Source organism: Vulpes lagopus, chromosome 8, assembly GCF_018345385.1.
Source record: "Vulpes lagopus strain Blue_001 chromosome 8, ASM1834538v1, whole genome shotgun sequence".
Classification (NCBI taxonomy): domain Eukaryota; kingdom Metazoa; phylum Chordata; class Mammalia; order Carnivora; family Canidae; genus Vulpes; species Vulpes lagopus.
The window spans coordinates 85,968,402-85,985,986 of NC_054831.1; the positions used below are offsets into that span (position 1 = coordinate 85,968,402).

Consider the following 17,585-nt stretch of genomic DNA (forward strand, 5'->3'; position numbering starts at 1 on the left):
GCAGAGGAGCTGAGACGGTTATCACGGGAAACATAAAAAGCAATTCAATTACTCAGAAACTTCTTGGACTTGCAGCCTAACTCCCTCCCTACCCAGGGAGGTTTAAATCACTATCCTAGGTCAAGAGAGGCAACATCATGAGAAGTTCTAACCCGTGAAAAGTCGTAAGCAACAGGGCAATGAGGCAGGTTGTCTGGAGAGAGGAATACTAGGAAGCAAGTTAACGTCATGCCCAATGACCATAGGACTTAGGCAGGAACCCATTCCTGCAATCACAAGGACAAACGGGCAAGGGAGGGAAGGCAGGGCGCAAGTCAGGTAACATTCCAGAGGGGAAGGATTATCAGGTGACACCGGGCTGAGGGCCCAGAGCCCGGGCTAGGACAGAGGAAAGTTAGCAGGTGAAAGGGATCAATCTTGAGAAGGAAGTGACCTTTAGAAGAAGCAAATAAGAGGATACCAAAAAAGGGGGGTGGGGGGAATAAGGGTAATAGGGAAAATGGACTCAGAAAAGCACGGAGAACAAGGTAGAGAAGGCGTGTGCGGGTAAGAGAGGAAGAAGAAAGGAAGTGGGGCTGAGAGGGAAAGGATGGGGCTAAGACCCGCCGGGCTATGGGGGCGGAGGGCAGAGCGTGCGGGCCAGGCGGGCGGCCCGGGGGTGGTGAAGGAAGCCCGAGGCTGCCGGGGCCAGAGCCGGGCGGGACTTCGGGGCTCCCCGAGATCCCGGAGGAGTAGGATGTCGGTCTGTGGGGCCCGGGACCTAGCAAACCCAGGAAGAGAGGCGCGGGGGCGGCTCCCTGGAGACGGGCGTGCACCCCTGGGGCCAGCTGTGGGGGTCTCTGCGGGCCGGAGGGCGGTTACGGGGCCAGCCTGAGGGAACCGGGTGGGAGGGACACTCACAAATTTCTTGGATTTGCCGCCGTCGCCGCCCGCCGCAGGCAGCTCGTCCGGGCTCCGGCCTTTCTTCTTGTCCCGGGTCCCGCGGCCGGGACCCTGGCCCCCGCCAAGCGGCTCCATGTCCAGGTCCGCGCTGCCAGATGACCCCGCGCCTACCCCGCTCCCGCCGGGTAGCTCCCAACCCGCCGCCGCTGCCGCCGCCGCCGCCGCCGCCGCCGCCGCAGCCCAGCAGCTCCTCAGCCCGCCGCCGCGCCCCGCCTCATTAGTATGCCGGGCTGCGCGCGCCTCATGAATATACAACGGCGACGCCTCGCTCCCGCCCTCCTGCCCCACTTCCGCCCGGACCCGCAGCTCCTACCAATGGGGGAAGGGAGGGGGTGGAGGGAAGGCGCGGAAGCAAGCTACCTGCCCGGCGGGCCTAACCATTCGGACCCACGTTGGGGGGTGGTGTGTGGGCGAGGCGGCTCTGAGGCCTCAACTGAGAATGGCGCCACCTGGCGGTCTGCGGGCGCAGGTCTCCCCGCTCCTGTGCAGTGCCCACGTGGCTGTAAAGCCCAGACCCTCTCACACCCCGGACCAAGGTATTATCTGAACCAAAAGCCAAGAAAGAGTGTCATCTTGGACGAAAATCCAGTGCGAGTCTTTCAAGGATAATACAGTTTTTATGTGCATAATATCAGTGAAGCATATGAAAAAATTTGAAAGCCACAGCTGTCATTTATTGAAAGCTATGTGACAAGCAAGTGCTAGACTGAAGCTCAATAACCCTGGAGTTACATTATCTAGTTTTGAATAGCAGGTCTGCCATTTCCTGGTTGTGTTTTTTAATCTGAAAAACCAGTTATTGCTAATATGTGACTACACAGTAATAATAATAATTACCATTTACCATGCACTTGGTCTAAGCCCGGCACTAAGTAAAACTCTGTTTTTCCTCACTGAAGCCTCACATTGTCATGTGATCGATGACATGTGATCCCACCATTTCACAGGTAGAAAATTTGGACTTTTGAGAGTTAACGGGACTTACCAAAGGACATAAAGTGACTTGCCCAAGGACATAAATGGCAAAAAATTTAAACCCAGGTAAGCCTGGAAGTCCTATGTTTGACCAGGATTTCCTACTGACAGAAACCAAACCTGAGTGAAAAGAGGTGTTCTCCAAGAGTATTTGCTTGACCAGCTCGATTTCTCCCTCAGTAATTTCATCGATTCCCAGGTACATCTGTTCCTCCTGTGAAAAGTTATGGAGCACCCAGTAGACCCTCAAAGTATGGACTGAATTATCTTACCCACAGCTGGAAAAAAATTTCAAATATATGTTCCTGGAGGGTAGTCAGTGGCTCATCATCTCTGACACCCCAGTGCTCAGTCTAGGACCTGGGATATTATAGGGACTCTCCAACGGTGGCTGGCTTATAAATCTGTCCTTCATCTCTTGTGTTCCACTTTGTAATTGCCTGGTGGAAAGTTGCAAAGAACTGTCCAGCCCACATTTCAAGCTCAAATTTGTCAAAAACAGTTCAAAACCTACTTACTTTCTAAAATAGTGTACTGACAAACAGGTTCAAAGCATAGGAGTGATCCATTTATTCTTCTTTAGCATACTATTATCTACATCCACTGTAACATTTACCTCACTCCTTACTAGATTGTATAACTCCTCCATGAAAAGGTCCACTTTTGTGGCTACTATAGTATCTATCATCACTTGTCATGTAGACAGTTAAGATAATGAGCAACTACTTATGTCTGGCACTGTGCTAAGTACTTGACATGTTATATCCCAGTATATCTTCATCAACTAGTATCACACCATTTCAAACAAGCAGGTTCCAAAACCTGAAGTCATCTTCTACTCCCCCTCTTAAGCCAGTAATCCCAGGTTTGTCTCTTAACCAGAATACTCTATTCACTCCTTATATATGAGTAACATAATCCATGTAGAAATGCGTACACAGGGCCTAACATAAGTGAATGAATGTTAACTATGGTTTTTATTATATACAGCATCAGACCCCTTCCTTTTTCCTTCATATATAGTCAGCGAGCAAGAATTAAGAATATTCCCAGGAAGGCAAAAGGTACAAAAAATACCAACTTGGTTTATTGGATAAAAACAGTGGTAAAATGGACATAAAGCCAAAAGTTAGAACAGGACATTTTCACATCCTACCCGGACTCAAAACCGTAATTTCCATCATCTGGGGTTAAGGTGTTAGGGAGCCAGAGCCCCCTAAAATCCCTCACTCTTCACCTTCACTGGAAACAAGGCCTGCAATAGGAGAACCCAGGAAAGGAGAAAATCAGAGACAATGTCAGCCCTGTCTATACCTTCATCCCTGAAAGTCTCTGGGTTGGAGGGAAGCAGGGAAGGAGTAAGGGGGCCAAAATGGCTGGGACAGGCCTCTAGGGCCCATTGCCCAAGATGTCCTAGAGGAAGTCATCCTTGTCCCCATCCAGTCCCCGATAGTACCATCGTCAGGCCTTGCAAAGAAGAGGAAAGGGGATAGTTGGTTCAAAAACCAGATGTGGTCTCCAAACCGTTTTCTGGCGCCAGTAAAAGCCCAGAAGGTGACCATCCAGGGCTGGAGGTGCCACACCTTTTCCCTCCTGCCCAAACAAGAAGTAAAAAGGAGTTCCTTGGGACACAGCAAGCCCAGCTGCTCTTAAATCTCCACGTCACTTTCCTTATCGTTGTCATGGTCTCCATCATAGAACTCGTTGGGTGCCTCTGGCCTGCAAAGCAAGGGAGAGGAATCAGGGTCCTATTCTCTAAGACACAGGTACCCCCTCTGGAGCCACTTCTTAAGCTCCTTCTGTCAAGGAACCATTCCTCTCCTGTTGGCAGATACTGGTGGCTATCCATCCCATTCATTCATGCAGTCAATAGATGGGAGACATTACTCTGTGCTAGCCACCATCATAAGTCACAGCGGTACAGTAGAGAGTAAGTTGGCTAAAATTTCTGCCTATCCTCAAAAAACTTACCGGATAAACAAGACTGACAACAACAAAGTAAATAAATAAAGATAATTTCCCATGGTGGAAAGTGCTCTGACACACTGAAATAAAGGGATGTGACTGAGAATGAAGAGAGGAAAACGGTAAATTGCAGGCAGAATTATTAGAGACAGCTGTTCTAGAAAGGTAAGACTTCAAGTCTGAGAAGGGGCTGGCCAGGCAGAGATCTTAGGAAGCCCATTCCAAGCTACAAGGAAACCAAGTACAGAGTTATCAGGCAGAGGGAGACTGATGTATTCAAGGAAGAGCACCAAGGGAGCAGTGTGCAGGGAAGGGAGTTGTTACAGATAAGACCGAGGACATAAGTAAGCACCTGCACGTCTTTTAAAGCCATGCTCAGAGAATCGGGTTTTGTTCTAAGAGCAGTGGAAAGAAGAGTTGTAAGCCGGGGAGTGAGTGAGGGATGTGAAAGCAGCACAGGGACTGGTAAGTACTCAATACTGCTTTCTTTCTTTTTGGGAAACTCTTCTTTGGCAGAACATGAATAACTGAAAACTGAATTAACCTCGACCCCAGGTAATAACTGAGAAAGACGGGAGAAAGTCAACAAAGAAAAGTTGGGGAACAAAGTTAGGAAAGGCCCTGCCTGGTAAGCAATGTCTCAGTTACCTCTGAGTGCATCAGGTGCGCAGGTGTGGAGTCACAGACTCAGGTTTAACTCTCAGCCCTGATATTTAACTAGCCGTGGGACCTGTGGCACGTTACTTAACCTGTCTGAGCCTTAGATTCCTCCTCTTGTAATTTAAGGCTAACAGCCACCTCTCAGGGGTGTCTGATGATACCAGAATGATGACATGATGGCATGTCTTAATATAAAGCATTTAGTATTGAGTTTGGTGCTTAGCAAACCCACAAAGTCAGTAACTCCTATTATTTGTACTCTGCAAGTGATATGCAAGCTGGAGCTATAGGCATCAAAGAACAGGAACTTGGTGGGTAGTCTGACAGTGAGGGAGGGCTGAGGGAGGGCTTAGGACAGGAAGAGGCTTCTGCTGGCTGTTGAGAGGGGGTAGTATTATACAGACACTAGGCCCAGACACCAGCCTAGAACCAGAGACAAAAAAGCTTAACTTTGCCTAAAAGAGTAACTTAAAACAAGTTTTTAAGAAAATCAATTTCTAGAAGTCAAGCCTCAGAGACCTGGAAAAGTTGACAAGGAGGTGATAACGTTAAAAAGGAATCCTTAGGCCAGATATTCATATACTTCATCAACCAGGAGTGGGAGTAAGGGGGTGTTCATGGAGGAGAGGAGTGGACTGGTCCCAAAAGTCCAAGTCTGTAAAGCCCAGGTCTAAAGGAGCGATGTAGAAGCTGATCTCTAAGACAAAAAAGCAGATTCTGGAAGGGACTGAGAAGGCCATCAGACTCTGCAGCAGAGCCAGCTCAAACCTCTAACACTGCGTGGGAGGTACAAGTGTCCAGCTGTGGTTAGCCCTCAGTCATATAAGGATATCTGTTCTCCATTAAGTGCATCTGTTTCTCCACTTCTGGGTTCTGCTGTCTTTTCCCTTCATTTTTCAGAAAAGCCAATTCTGGGATGAAAAAAACACAACTCTATCCTAATCTCTTTTTTTCCCTTATTCAATGCATCTGTAAATATTTTAGTATGTATCTCAGAAAGATAAAAATGTAAAAAAAATAAATAAAAAATAAAAAATAGCCATAGTGTAATTGTTACATCTGAAAAAATGAACAAAGGAAACAAACCAAAGGGCCTTAGAGAGCAGTATACAACCAGTGACCTGTGTAGCTCTGAACCTGGAAGGAGCAAATAAAATGCTATAAGGATTATAAACTATTTTTTGGAAGATTTTTTGGAAGGCAATTTGGTAGCAGATACAAAAAATTTTAGTGCACACAATCTTTGACCTAAGCAGCAACAATTCTGGGAATCTAACTTACTCCAACGAGTATGCAAAGATACACACACACACACACACACACGCATGCATGTAAGGGGTTCAGTGGCACATTCTTTGTAATGGTGAAAAAATGGGAAATATTATAAATGCCATCAATGGTACTTGGTTAAAATTATGCTATATCCACACAATGCATATAATGGAATATTATACAGCAGATAAAATAATGAAGCAGATCTATATAATTACATGGAAAGATATACTGTTTACCAAAAAAAAAAAAAAGTTGTAAATTGTAGAGCAACCTGTACAAAATGATCCAACTTGTATTTTAAAAAAAAGATGCACAAACTCTAAGAATGAGTGTTTATGTACATTTGTGTTCATATGTACACGCTGAATATACTATTATAATCTACTGAAAAGTCTATCTGAAAAGACAGAAATCAAACTATCAACAATGGTTACTTTGTGGAACTGGTCTGGGATTGTGTGAATGCAAACTTACCATGTTTTGGTGCTGTTTAAAATTCTGACAATAAATGTTACTTATTAAAAAAAAAAAAAGTTACTTATTTATGGCACATATATACACAGAGTGGGGAATTACAACTGACCAGAGTAGCGACACTAAAGGAAGTAAGCTGGAGACAATAAAGCTCATGCCTTCCAATTTGTTTTTTCCCCCTTAACTTCCCTGACAAGCCTGCTGGAAACCCCTGCCCTCAAGTCGCCACCCCAGACCTGCTGTAATTCTCTTCAGGACCCCTCTCCTCTGCATCAGCCTCATCAGTCCTGTCATAGGTCAGGAGGTCCGCAGGCACATCATGAATTTGGACGCTGGGTGCATGGTTCAGCATCTTCAGGTTTTCAAAGATTGTCTGGCGGATCTGGTCCAAATACTGGTTGGAGATTTGGAAAAGAGAGCAAATGATTCCCAGAGCATCTATCCTTCTAGCTGCATTTCACCCTTACCATCCTTGTTCTAATCCCCACCTGATAACTGTCTCTTCTCCCAGCCACAGTCACCTCTACTTTAACCTGGGGTGCCTCCTAGCTGATAAAAGTGATAGTGACAGCTGAGAACTTCTTTCTGTTCTCTGATTTCTCCAATTTCCCACATCCTGGACCTCTCCTGGCCTCTCCTCGACCCTTGTGTTCAGCCTCTCCAAGCTGCTGACCTGGCGTGAGTTCTGATTCTCGATGCGGGTGCTGACATCTGGATGAAGCGTGAAGTCTGGGGCAAAGTACTCGAAGTATTCTAAGCAGGGAAAGGGAGATTAGAAAAGAAGGCATATCAGAGACAGGGAGGTCCCAAGACTTCCCAATCTATTTCCTTCCCATCCCAAACCCCTGCATAATGGCTCTCTAATCTTTTCCCTGCTCTGAACTCAAGAATTTAGTCTGCAGAGCTCCTAGAGTGTCAAATTTCCCATCTGTAATAAAAAAAAAAAAAAAAAATTTAATTCCCATCTGTCTTCAAATCAGGCGTTCCAGGGTCTTCCGAGAATGCCTCCTACTGTGGCAGTATCATGCAGTGGTCCTTACCACTATAGGGAAGCTCCTCACTAATGGCCTCTTCTACCAGCAGTGATGTTTCATATGTCCTGAAACAAAGCAGCAGAGTGGGCTACCTGAGCAAGTGGACTGAAGGGCCTATCCGGCCACATCTCAGGGAGCCCGCAACTCACCAACTCGCATTGAACAAGAAAGAAGAGAAAAATCAGGAAGCATACTCACCAGCAGCGGGCAACATTTCGGACAGTATAGCCACCACCACCTAGCACCAGTAGAGGGATATTGAAGCTCTTGACATATTCGACACATTCCCTGTTAAAAGGAACCAAAGGAATGGCTGGAGGAAGTTATCAAAAGCCAAAGTATAGCTCTCTAGGTATTGCCTGGAAAGGGCACAAGGGAACCAGAAAAGATTCCGTATCTTGATCTAGGTAGTGAAATTCACTGAGTTGTACCCTTGAGATATGTGTACTTTAATTTAATATATGTATGTAGGCCTGTGACGGCCCCAGTCCAAATAAAGTCCTGCGTGTGGAGGAAGAAAAAAAATATATATATATATGTATGTTGTGTCTCAGTAAAAATTGAAATATAGAGGACCTTCCCACCTCTCTCCGGCTCAATACCCATCCTGGCATCTCATTTGTTAACCAACTATTCTCATCAAAGCACCAGCAAGTGCTGTCAGCTCCAGCCTCTAAAATATAACTCAGATCACCTACTTCTCATTGGCCATCTCCACCTAAGCCCAGGTACCACATCTGCTGCCTGGACAACACGAAGGGCTTCCTAACTGGCCTTCTCACTTTCACTCCTGTCCCCTACCCCTACCCTAAACCTTCCTCCATTCATCAATCAGAGCAGTAGCTTTATTATTTTTCTTAAAGATTTTATTTATTTATTCATGAGAGACACAGGGAGAGAAAAAGAGAGAGAGGCAAAGACACAGGCAGAGGGAGAAGCAGGCTCCATGCAGGGAGCCCGATGTGGGACTCGATCCCGGGACCCCAGGATCACACCTGGGCTGAAGGCAGGCACTAAACCACTGAGCCACCCAGGGATGCCCCGAGCAATAGCTTTAAAACATGAATTGGATCATGTCACTTCCCATTAACATCTTCCAGCAGTTTCCCATCATATCTGAAATGCAATCCAGAATTCTCACCAGGGTCTAAGAGCTCTGCACAATCTTACCACTGCCAACTTCTTAGGCCAACCTTACCACACCTCCAGCTTGCAGAGATGGTTTGACATGTGTTCTTGTCTGACTGCTTTTACTCCACATCCTCAGCTACACCAGCTCTCCCATGTCTCAGTGTCTCTCTGCCTGAGAGTGACTCTCTTATTCTTCCTATGGCCCATTCACCAACTACCCCTACCTACTCCATGTACTGAGGCCCAAAGCCACTTTGAAAACCTGGGGGCAGAGATGGAGGGCAAGTCTCACCCATGTCCTCGAATGCTGAGGTTGAAGCAGCCCAAGCGGTCACAGCCCAGAGAGTCCGCTCCACACTGCAAAAAAGCAAAACCCCAGGCAGCTGCAGGGGGATAACTGACCAGAATGTCCCAGATGTCCTTCACTTCCCTTCCCCAATAAACACAAGGGCTATCCTCCTCCCTGCTCTCTTACCCTAAGCCCAAGCAGAGCCCTCTTGAGGAGGCACCTAGAGTATTACCTGGAGCACAATGCACGTGGGTTGGTAGAAGTCCACCACCTGGTTGATAACTGGCTGGAAAAGGTGCTTGTAACCTGGGAGAGGGCCAAAGGTGGGCACCTGGCACCCCAAGGGGATGGGGAGACAGGGAACAAAAGGAAAAAAGGGGTTGAGCGAGCATGTAGCCCAGGGAAAGGGGCAAACCAAAGAACCAAATCAATGGTTCTCAACTTTTGGATGGGGTCCCAGAGCATTCTGAGTGACTGATGAAAGCCAATGACCCTTTTCCCAGAAAAATGCACATACACCTAATATGTTGCATACAATTTCCGGGGGAGGGGGGGGGTGGTTCATGGTCCCTCTGAAGGCCATTCATCCGTAAGGACACCTGGCCCAACAGTAGACAATATCAGGCAGAAGAGGTTAATTTAAAGAGAGGAAGAAGGGGCCTAGTAAGCAGGGAAAAGACTTCAATACTTACTCTGGTCATCAATGCCATCCCGCAAGGGCACATTGAGACAGTAGTAACGGCCACTCTCTGCTCCAACTTCATACATATCACCTATAGGGAGGTAGGAGGAGGGAGTAAGAGCCATACACAGGAAGTACCCACAACGCAGCTGCCTTAACTTCAATCTGTACACTGAGGGCCTCTCACTATATCTATGTATCTCCACTGCATGTTCCCTATAGACATTTACTCTCTTGTGGCTTACATTCATTCAACAAATAATCTTTGAGGGCCTACCATGAGCCAACCTGTGCAGTAGATACTGGGGATATAGCAATAGAGAGAATGGATGAAATGAAGGAAATCCCACCAAGCTTATATTCTTGGGAGGTGGGCATGATGAAAGAAGACAGTAAACAAAACAAAACACTGCAATAAATACAAGCAGCAATGAGTGCTCTGAGAGAAGCAAGCAGTGACATGGGGTAGTAATGGGGAAGGAGGGATTACTCTAACTGTGGTGGTGAGGACACACTTCTCTGAGAAGTCACCTGAGCCAAGACCTGAAGGCTGAGCAGGAGGCTATCACGGTAAAGAGTTGAGGGTGTGAAGGGGATGATCATCCTTATTCCCATACCTGTGCCAGGAAAGAAGTAGTTTCCGTATTTGTGGAAAGAAACTGTCATGACCCGGTCAGTGAGGTAGAACGCTTCCTGAACTCCATCACCATGGTGGATGTCAATATCAATGTAGAGCACCCGAGGGTGGTACCTGGAATGAGAGCCAAGCCAGGGTCTGAGGTAGAAGGGAACCCCAGCAAGAGCACCCCCAATTCACACCTCCCAAAACAAGATCTGGAATTATGAAGTCTACTTAAGCCCAAATCACCTGAAACCTAATACCAGTTCCCTACAGGCAACGCTGGGACTCTTGCCTGGAGGCAGGGACAGGAGAGGGATGTGCAGAGAAGACTGAAATGTGAGTGGGCAGCAGGGAGTCTGCAGCAGAGCAGGGAAGAGGTAGTCTGAGTAAAGCAGTAAAAACTATGAAGAAGCTAGTGTAGGGGTGGAGGAAAGGGTCAGGGCCAGCATAGTGTAATAGAACTCCTCAGCCATGGGTCTCATATCCCTCCATTTCCTCCCAGGCTACTTACTTGAGCAGCTCCAAGATGCCAATCACAATGTCATTGACATAGCAGAAGCCAGAGGCCTATGGTGAGACAGTGGTCTTACGAAGAGAGTAACAATTCCTCTACCCAGCTGCCCCTGATGTCATCCCGACCACCTATGCTAGGGCACTCATTGTCTCCCCCATCACCTCTTCACTCACCTCAAACTTCTTGGCATGGTGGAGACCACCAGCCCAGTTAATGGCAATATCACAGATCTGAAAAACAAACACCGAGCTCATAGTCCTATTTGCCCACCCCCAAAGCTGGAAGCTCAGGGTCAGGGTTAAGGCCTTGAGTTGGAAGGGCCCACAGGAAAGGGAGAACAGGACTCAGGGCCACAGGCACCTTGTTGTTCAGCTGGGTTGCTCCTTGCAGAGATGCGCCTGTGTAACGAGAACAGAACTCGAAGAGCCCGGGAAACACTGGGCTGCAGGAAAGAGAAGTAAGTCAGAGCCCTTTACCTCTCTCTAGGCCCTTCCTACACCTCTCCCCTGACCCCAAACCCCTCTAACCCCCATTCTTCAATAAACTTCTCCCCAGCTCCTATATGCCTGAGTTATCTGCAAATTTATTCAACAGATATCCAGACCAGGTACCAAGACCTATGTAAGGCATCGGACGGGAAGTAAAAAAGCATTAAATTCTGTCAGGGAGTTTGTATCCTGGTTGGGGAGAAAAGTAGGCAGCTTCTGGGTACTTAAGTACACATGCCAAAAAGGAAATAATTTGAGAGGGAACATAAACTTTATCTTTAAAGATTCTTTTATGGGTATCATATTTTAACACAATGTTCAAAAACATTCTTTAAAGTCATATATTTTTAAGAAAAAGCTGTATTCCTACATACCTGAAATAGTAATAATGATAACCCACAGAAAGCTGTTAATACAGTTAACATAGTATGTGATACCTAGTATTCTACAGATTGATAAATATTAGTTATAAGTATTACCATTTTCTTTTTTATAAAAAAGAGACGCTTGAAGCCAGATACAAAAGGTTATACACTATAAAGCTCCATTTATATAACACTCTGGAAAAAGCAAAATGTAGGGACAGACCTCGGATCAGTAGTTGCCCAGAGCTAAGCTGGAGAAAAGACATGGACTATAAAAGGGTATAAGGGCCCTTTGTGGGATAATGGAAATAATCTATACCTTGATATATACTGTCAAAACTCTTGGAACTGCAGAACTAAAAAGGGTGAATTTTACTGCATGCAAATTATACCTTCAAAAACTTGACTTATGAAAAAGGAAAGGCTTAAAAGATCCTTACTTTTAGGTTTAAAAAAAAAAAAATAGTGCACCTGACACATTTGACTGTGAAAAAGAGAACTGTAGAGAATTTTATAGTTTCTCAAAAGTTCTGGAAAGAACTAATGATTGATACCTAGAAAACTAAGCAAATGAAAAAAATGCAATTACCAAGTACAGGAAAAACAAAAAAGTGTACAAGTAATAATATTAAGCCACAGTATACTATTTACCTAGGTAGTAAATGAATTTTTCAAAATTTTAACAATGTAAACATACAATACTTATTTAATAAAAATTGTGATACAGCTATATCATGAAGCCGGAAGGGGAGGGTAAGTTGGGGAGATGGTATGAGGAGCCTAAATGCTCATTTCCCAAACTAAGAGCTTTAGAGACAATGTTTGAAGTTGAAAAGTGAAAAAATAGCAATACAAGCATATTATGAGACATTATAATAAGGTAGCATGATTTTAGAGCCCAGATTCTAGAGCCAGACTATCTGGGTTCAAGCTTGAGCCTCTAACACCTACCCATGATCATGAGATTGGGCAAGTTACTTAAAGTTTCTGTGCCTAGGTCTCCTCATCTGTGAAAAGGAGCCAATAACAGACCCTGATTCACAGAGATTGATGAGATCAAATGATCTAATAGCTGTGAAGCATTTAATATAATACCTGACATGGAGTAGGCATTACTTAGTATTATAGATGATCAGTACCAGTAGTAGGTTAGCATCATTGCTTTGAAATCCAAAGATATATACCAGAAAAATTAGCTAAAGGTGCTGAAAGTGGCTGCCTCTGGGAGTGGGATTTCTGGGTGAGAGGCACAGATCTGGGACTGCTTTTTTTCCCCCATTAAAAGCCTTGCAGGATAATTGGGCTTTTTATATTAGATTAATTAGAAAACAATCAGAAATTAATTAAAAGGGAAAATCCCTGATTGTCATCTGAAATGAGAATGATAAACATGACTATGGCTTAAGTTTGATAGCATAACTAATATAGTGCAAAGGGCCCAGTGGTACTATTCCCTAACTGCACAGAGAATAGTTACAGAGCCCCAGTTGGGTCCTGAGGGCTGATTCTGCATTTTCATACCTGTAAAGTGAGCTCAGAAACAATAGTAGCAGCAATAACAAAAAAACAAGAAATAACAAAAAAACAAGAAATTTCCCAAGATAACATACGACTAAACACCAGATGACTAGAGCAGTGTGTGCAGGGCAGACCTCTGCACCTGGTGTGGTCAAGAAAGGTTTAGTGGTATGAAGCTTCAAGGTAGGGTGAAGGCCAGGAAGGCCTTAGAGAGGTTGAATGAGGAACAAAGGGCATTCCAGGAAGGCATCCTGTGCAAGCAGAGGTGTGGGAATAAGCTGGGGAAGGCACTTAATGCCAGCCTAAGAAGCTGGCTTCTACCTTGCAGGTCAGAGTGCTTCCATCAGTAGCATCTTTCAGGAAAAGTGTAGTGTTTAAAAACCAGGGCTCTGGATCTGAATCCTGGCACTTCCACTGATTAGTTTTTTAACTCAGGTTAGTTACCTAAATCTCCTCAAATTTTGGTTTCTTTATGCCTAAATTAAGGCAAAGGATTATTACAGCTCTCACAGGTGTGAGAATGAAGTGGATACCAGTAAACCTCAGCACAGCAGAGTATGCACTCAATAAAAAGTAAGTGTTGTAGGAAACTCTACAGAACCAATAGCCTGGTTTCTTCAAGAAATAACTTCAAGGTAGCCACCGGGGTGGCTTAGTCAGTTAACCGTGTGCCTTCAGCTTAGGTCATGATCCCAGGGTCCTGGGATTGAGCCCCACACTGGGCTCCGGGCTCAGCAAAGAGTCAGTACCTCCCCTCTCTCTCTGCCCCTACTCCCACTTGTGCTGGTGCTCTCTCTCTCTCACTCACTCACTCACTCACTCTGTCTCTCAAATAAATAAACAAAATCTAAAAAAAAAAAAAAAAAAAAGAAAAGAAAGAAATTCAAGGTAGAGAAGGAAACATTACAGATTAAAAGTCTTAAGAGATTTATCAACCAAATACAATGCATGGACTTGGTGTAGACCCTAAATGCATCAACTGAAAAAAAGAAAAAATTAGGAGGCAGTTGGAGAAATCTGAATACTGATTGCATTTATGATGATATTAAAGAATTACTGTTAATTTTTTGGGTGCGATAATGACAGTGTGCATGTGTATTTTTAAGAGTATCATTTAGAGACACCAGTTAAAAAAATGTATCAGTTGATATTTGCTTTAAAATAATCCAGGGACAGCCCTGGTGGCCCAGTGGTTTAGCACCGTCTTCGGCCCAGGGCGTGATCCTGGAGACCCGGGGAATCAAGTCCCACGTTGGGCTTCCTGCATGGAGCCTGCTTCTCCCTCTGCCTGTGTCTCTGCCTCTCTCTGTCTGTCATGAATAAATAAAATTTTTAAAAAATAAATAAACGAAAATAAAATAATCTGGGATGGGGACACCTGAGTGGCTCAGCAGTTGAGCAGCTGCCTTTGGCTCAGAGCGTGATCCTGGAGTCCTGGGATTAAGTCCCACATCGGGCTCCCTGCATGGAGCCTGCTTCTCCTTCTGCCTATGTCTCTGCCTCTCTCTGTGTCTCTCATGAATAAATAAATAAAATCTTTAAAAAATAAAATAAAATAATCTGAGATGCAGGGACATCTAGGTGGCTCAGTTGGTTAAGCACCTGACTCTTGATTTTGGCTCAGGTCATGATCTCAGGGTTGTGAGATCGAGCCTGGCATCAAGCCCCACATCTACCCATGTCCCATAGGTCTCTGCACTGGGCATGAAACCTGCTTAAGATTCTCTCTGTCCCTCTTCCTCTGCCTCCCCTGCCCCCACCCCTGTACACTCTTTCTCCTAAAACAAACCAAAAAAAAAAAAAAAAAAAAAAAACTAAAATAAAATAATCTGGGATGCAGATGAAGTAAGACTGTCCATTGGCTCATAAGGGCTACAGGTGGTGATGGATATATGGGAGTTCACTATGTTATTCTTTCAGAAATATTTGAAAGTTTCCTAATATAAAGGCTAAAAATAAATTGAATAAATGGTAGCTGTTATGATCACTACATCTTCATGAATATACATGAGAATGTAAGCCAGGATAACGGCTTATCTTTGTTATCTGTTCCCTTCCTCACAGGGCCTACCTCTGAGCCTTCTTTGTATGATAAATCTCGGTATAAACCTCTCGCAATGTAAATCTCTTGCTTTGAGGGCACTTTGATAATTTCTCTCTACTCTAAGGATAAGAGCCCTAATTCATAATAGGGTTATTTACTTTTTACAGGCCCTGCCCATCTCTTTAGCCACAATTTAGATAATTTTTCTTTTCACTTTCATTCAGTGAATGACCTTTTTTCTGTTCCTCAAACGAGTGACACACCAACCTCTCACAGACCCTCAGCACATGTTGTCCCTAATACCCACAATATTCCTGACCTCACCTCCTATCCTCCCAGCCACATTTCATCTAATTAACCCTGCTCTTTCTTCAGATCTTACCTAAATCTCCATTACTTCCTCTAGGAAGCCTCTACTGACCAGCCCGCTCCCAAGATGGGTAATTCCCCATGTATACACTCTCACAGTCTGCCAGATACCTCTCCTTCACAGGACTTAGCACAACTGTAATATTAAAATTTTGTTGTTGTGTATCATTGCATTGCCAGCACTTAGCACTGGGCCTGGCCTAGAGCAAATGACCAACATTTGATGAATAACCAAATGAGTAAAATGATGATTCACTGACAAACAGGACCCCATTCATATGTTCCCACTGCTGTCACAAGACCTCACTCAAGTGTTCTCCTTGAAATGCTGGCATTAAAAAATCCCAGTTCTCCCCTCACCAGTCATCGCCCACGTTGAAGGCATTAAGGCTCTTGGTGAAGCCTTGCATATTGGTGGGGCTGACTCTCTGCAAGAAGTCGATGTAGTCTTCAGAATGAAAGCGGCACATGTCATGCTGGGAGGCCTGGTATGGCTTGAAGACCTCGGGATGGAAACATAAGGTGAACCCAGGCAAAGTCAGTCCTATTCATCAGGCTGAGATTCCCCACACTGAACCCAGCCCTGTGGACTATCCAAAAACCACACATCAGCAGTCCCCTCACCCCTCCAATTCTTGTTATTCTATGAAGCAAAGGTCAGTGAAGAAGAGAGGCTCTGATTAGCCAGGTGGGGTGCTACGATCAAGTATCCAAAAAACGAATGGGCTTGCCTTCTCCTTCCTACTCCCAGCCCAACCTTTCCCACCCTCTCAACCTTGAGCCCTTAGCCACCTGCCCTGTTCCTTGGATCTCCTATTTTTTTTTCCCCATACTCATCTCCTCCCCCTGGCTCTGATTCCATTCTCTCTCTTCTCTGAATTCTTAATTTTAGAGTTAAATAATATGGGTTATATGACAACCTACTAATTAAAACCCCAGGGTGCCAAGGTGTGAAGCCAGAAATTTATTACCTTTTGAGGGGTTCACATACTTCTTTAGAAATTGGGCAAGAACAAAAAGCTTCTCTCCCGAGATAATATATACACAGGAATATATCAACAAACAATTTCAAGGGATTCAGAGATTCATGCACTAATATCACCTTGGTCTTTTCTATAATTAATTCGCTAGACTGTGCCTCAGCACAAACAGTAGACAACACTCATTCATACTATTGACTAATTCCCCTTGTGACGCATGAGGGCTGAGCTTAACTGTTATAATTGCCTATCACAACTATAAATTCCTATAAATGGGGATTGTCTGTCCCCATGTGCATATGTGGGAGATGGAGGACTGGGTAGCAATTAAATATAACCCTGTGAGGGTATGCTAAGTTGACAAAGAAATTCCCAGAACATCTCCTGCTCTCTTCCATACACACATTTGCACACAGGGCTGCAGTCCCTCCTGGAGCTATAGCTCCATGGAGGTGGAGAGAGGTGGCAGAGAAGGGGTGAGAATTGTGGTGGGAACACGTCACATCCAGATAAAGTAACCCAGCCCCTCTCTCCTGAAGCCACAGCACTGCCCACATTCTAAGACGCTAGGGAGAAAAACACCTCTGTCTTCCAACCAGCCCCATTCCACCCTAACCACAGGCCAGAGGTTGGTCCACCTGAGGTCAAAAGTGGCCAACCTAAGGTTTGAAAAAGTAACTCCCTTTAAGGCGGTGGATCCACCCACCAACACTGGGCATATGGCGGGTGCTCTAGGCTCCTTATATCCAGCCTCCCCAACCCCCAACCCCCACCCCAAGGGTGGGTCGCACTTGGTGCATTCAGGGCAGCCCACCTATATCGTAGGGCCGCACAACTCGCCCGCACCCTTAATACCCAGCAGCGACGGCGAGACTCACGATCATTTTCTTATAGAGACCGTAGTGCAGGACCAGACTGTGGGTCAATGCCAAGCGATGGGGCTTCATAGGGTGCCCTGCCCCTGGGGTGGGAGAAGAGAGTTCGTCAGTTCCCGTCGTTGGAGTTGTAGCCCCCGCCTCGAAACCTCCGCGTCCCGAAACCCCTCACCTACAACCTCCTTTCCTCACCGTAGTGGAAGTTGCCCACATCGGGGTCGTAGAAATAGGCCACAGTCTTGGCCATGGTGCCGGCGGGACCAGGCCCCGCGCCTCCACCACCACCCGCCCGGCCGCCTGCCCCACCCCCGCTCCTACGTGCTGCGTAAGCACGCAGCTTGCCTCTGCGGAACCGGGAAGGTGAGGCCCCGCCTCCCGGGCTA

General features: G+C 45.6%; 2 protein-coding genes across 5 annotated transcripts in view; both read right to left on the reverse strand.

Annotated features, from left to right (window-relative positions):
* The window catches only part of DIAPH1 (diaphanous related formin 1), a 102,681-nt gene extending 101,526 nt beyond the window's left edge, over nucleotides 1–1,155 (reverse strand). For 2 of the 3 annotated variants that reach the window (XM_041766874.1, XM_041766875.1), the window contains exon 1: nucleotides 901–1,143. In XM_041766874.1, coding sequence (XP_041622808.1) covers nucleotides 901–1,017 — 117 coding nt within the window. In that variant the 5' untranslated portion in view covers nucleotides 1,018–1,143. Of the gene's footprint in view, nucleotides 1–900 lie in introns of all 3 variants that reach the window. The other variant, XM_041766873.1, reaches the window with a different exon arrangement.
* A 1,827-nt stretch (nucleotides 1,156–2,982) lies between these two features.
* Nucleotides 2,983–17,532, reverse strand: HDAC3 (histone deacetylase 3). 2 transcript variants are annotated; one of them, XM_041766582.1, is made up of 15 exons: nucleotides 17,395–17,532; nucleotides 17,206–17,288; nucleotides 15,708–15,850; nucleotides 10,924–11,005; nucleotides 10,737–10,793; nucleotides 10,561–10,616; nucleotides 10,045–10,178; nucleotides 9,438–9,518; nucleotides 8,978–9,051; nucleotides 8,749–8,813; nucleotides 7,524–7,613; nucleotides 7,332–7,390; nucleotides 6,965–7,044; nucleotides 6,528–6,685; nucleotides 2,983–3,636 (listed from the first exon to the last, which is right to left on the reverse strand). In XM_041766582.1, the coding sequence occupies exons 1-15, from the start codon at nucleotides 17,447–17,449 to the stop codon at nucleotides 3,567–3,569; spliced, it is 1,287 nt and encodes a 428-aa protein (XP_041622516.1). In that variant the 5' UTR covers nucleotides 17,450–17,532; the 3' UTR covers nucleotides 2,983–3,566. The 2 variants fall into 2 exon arrangements, with proteins under 2 accessions (XP_041622516.1, XP_041622517.1); XM_041766583.1 differs by having other exon boundaries at nucleotides 17,375–17,508.
* Nucleotides 17,533–17,585: the final 53 nt, after the last annotated feature.

What these genes read in the sequence shown, in the direction of transcription:
- HDAC3 (XM_041766582.1), bottom strand. Translation starts at nt 17,449, where the DNA reads ATGGCCAAGACTGTGGCCTATTTCTACGACCCCGATGTGGGCAACTTC. An exon ending in CAACCCAGCTGAACAACAAG is followed by an intron (nt 10,794 to 10,923) that starts GTGCCTGTGGCC and finishes TTTGTTTTTCAG; the next exon opens with ATCTGTGATATTGCCATTAA. An exon ending in CGAAATGTTGCCCGCTGCTG is followed by an intron (nt 7,391 to 7,523) that starts GTGAGTATGCTT and finishes GCTTTGTTTCAG; the next exon opens with GACATATGAAACATCACTGC.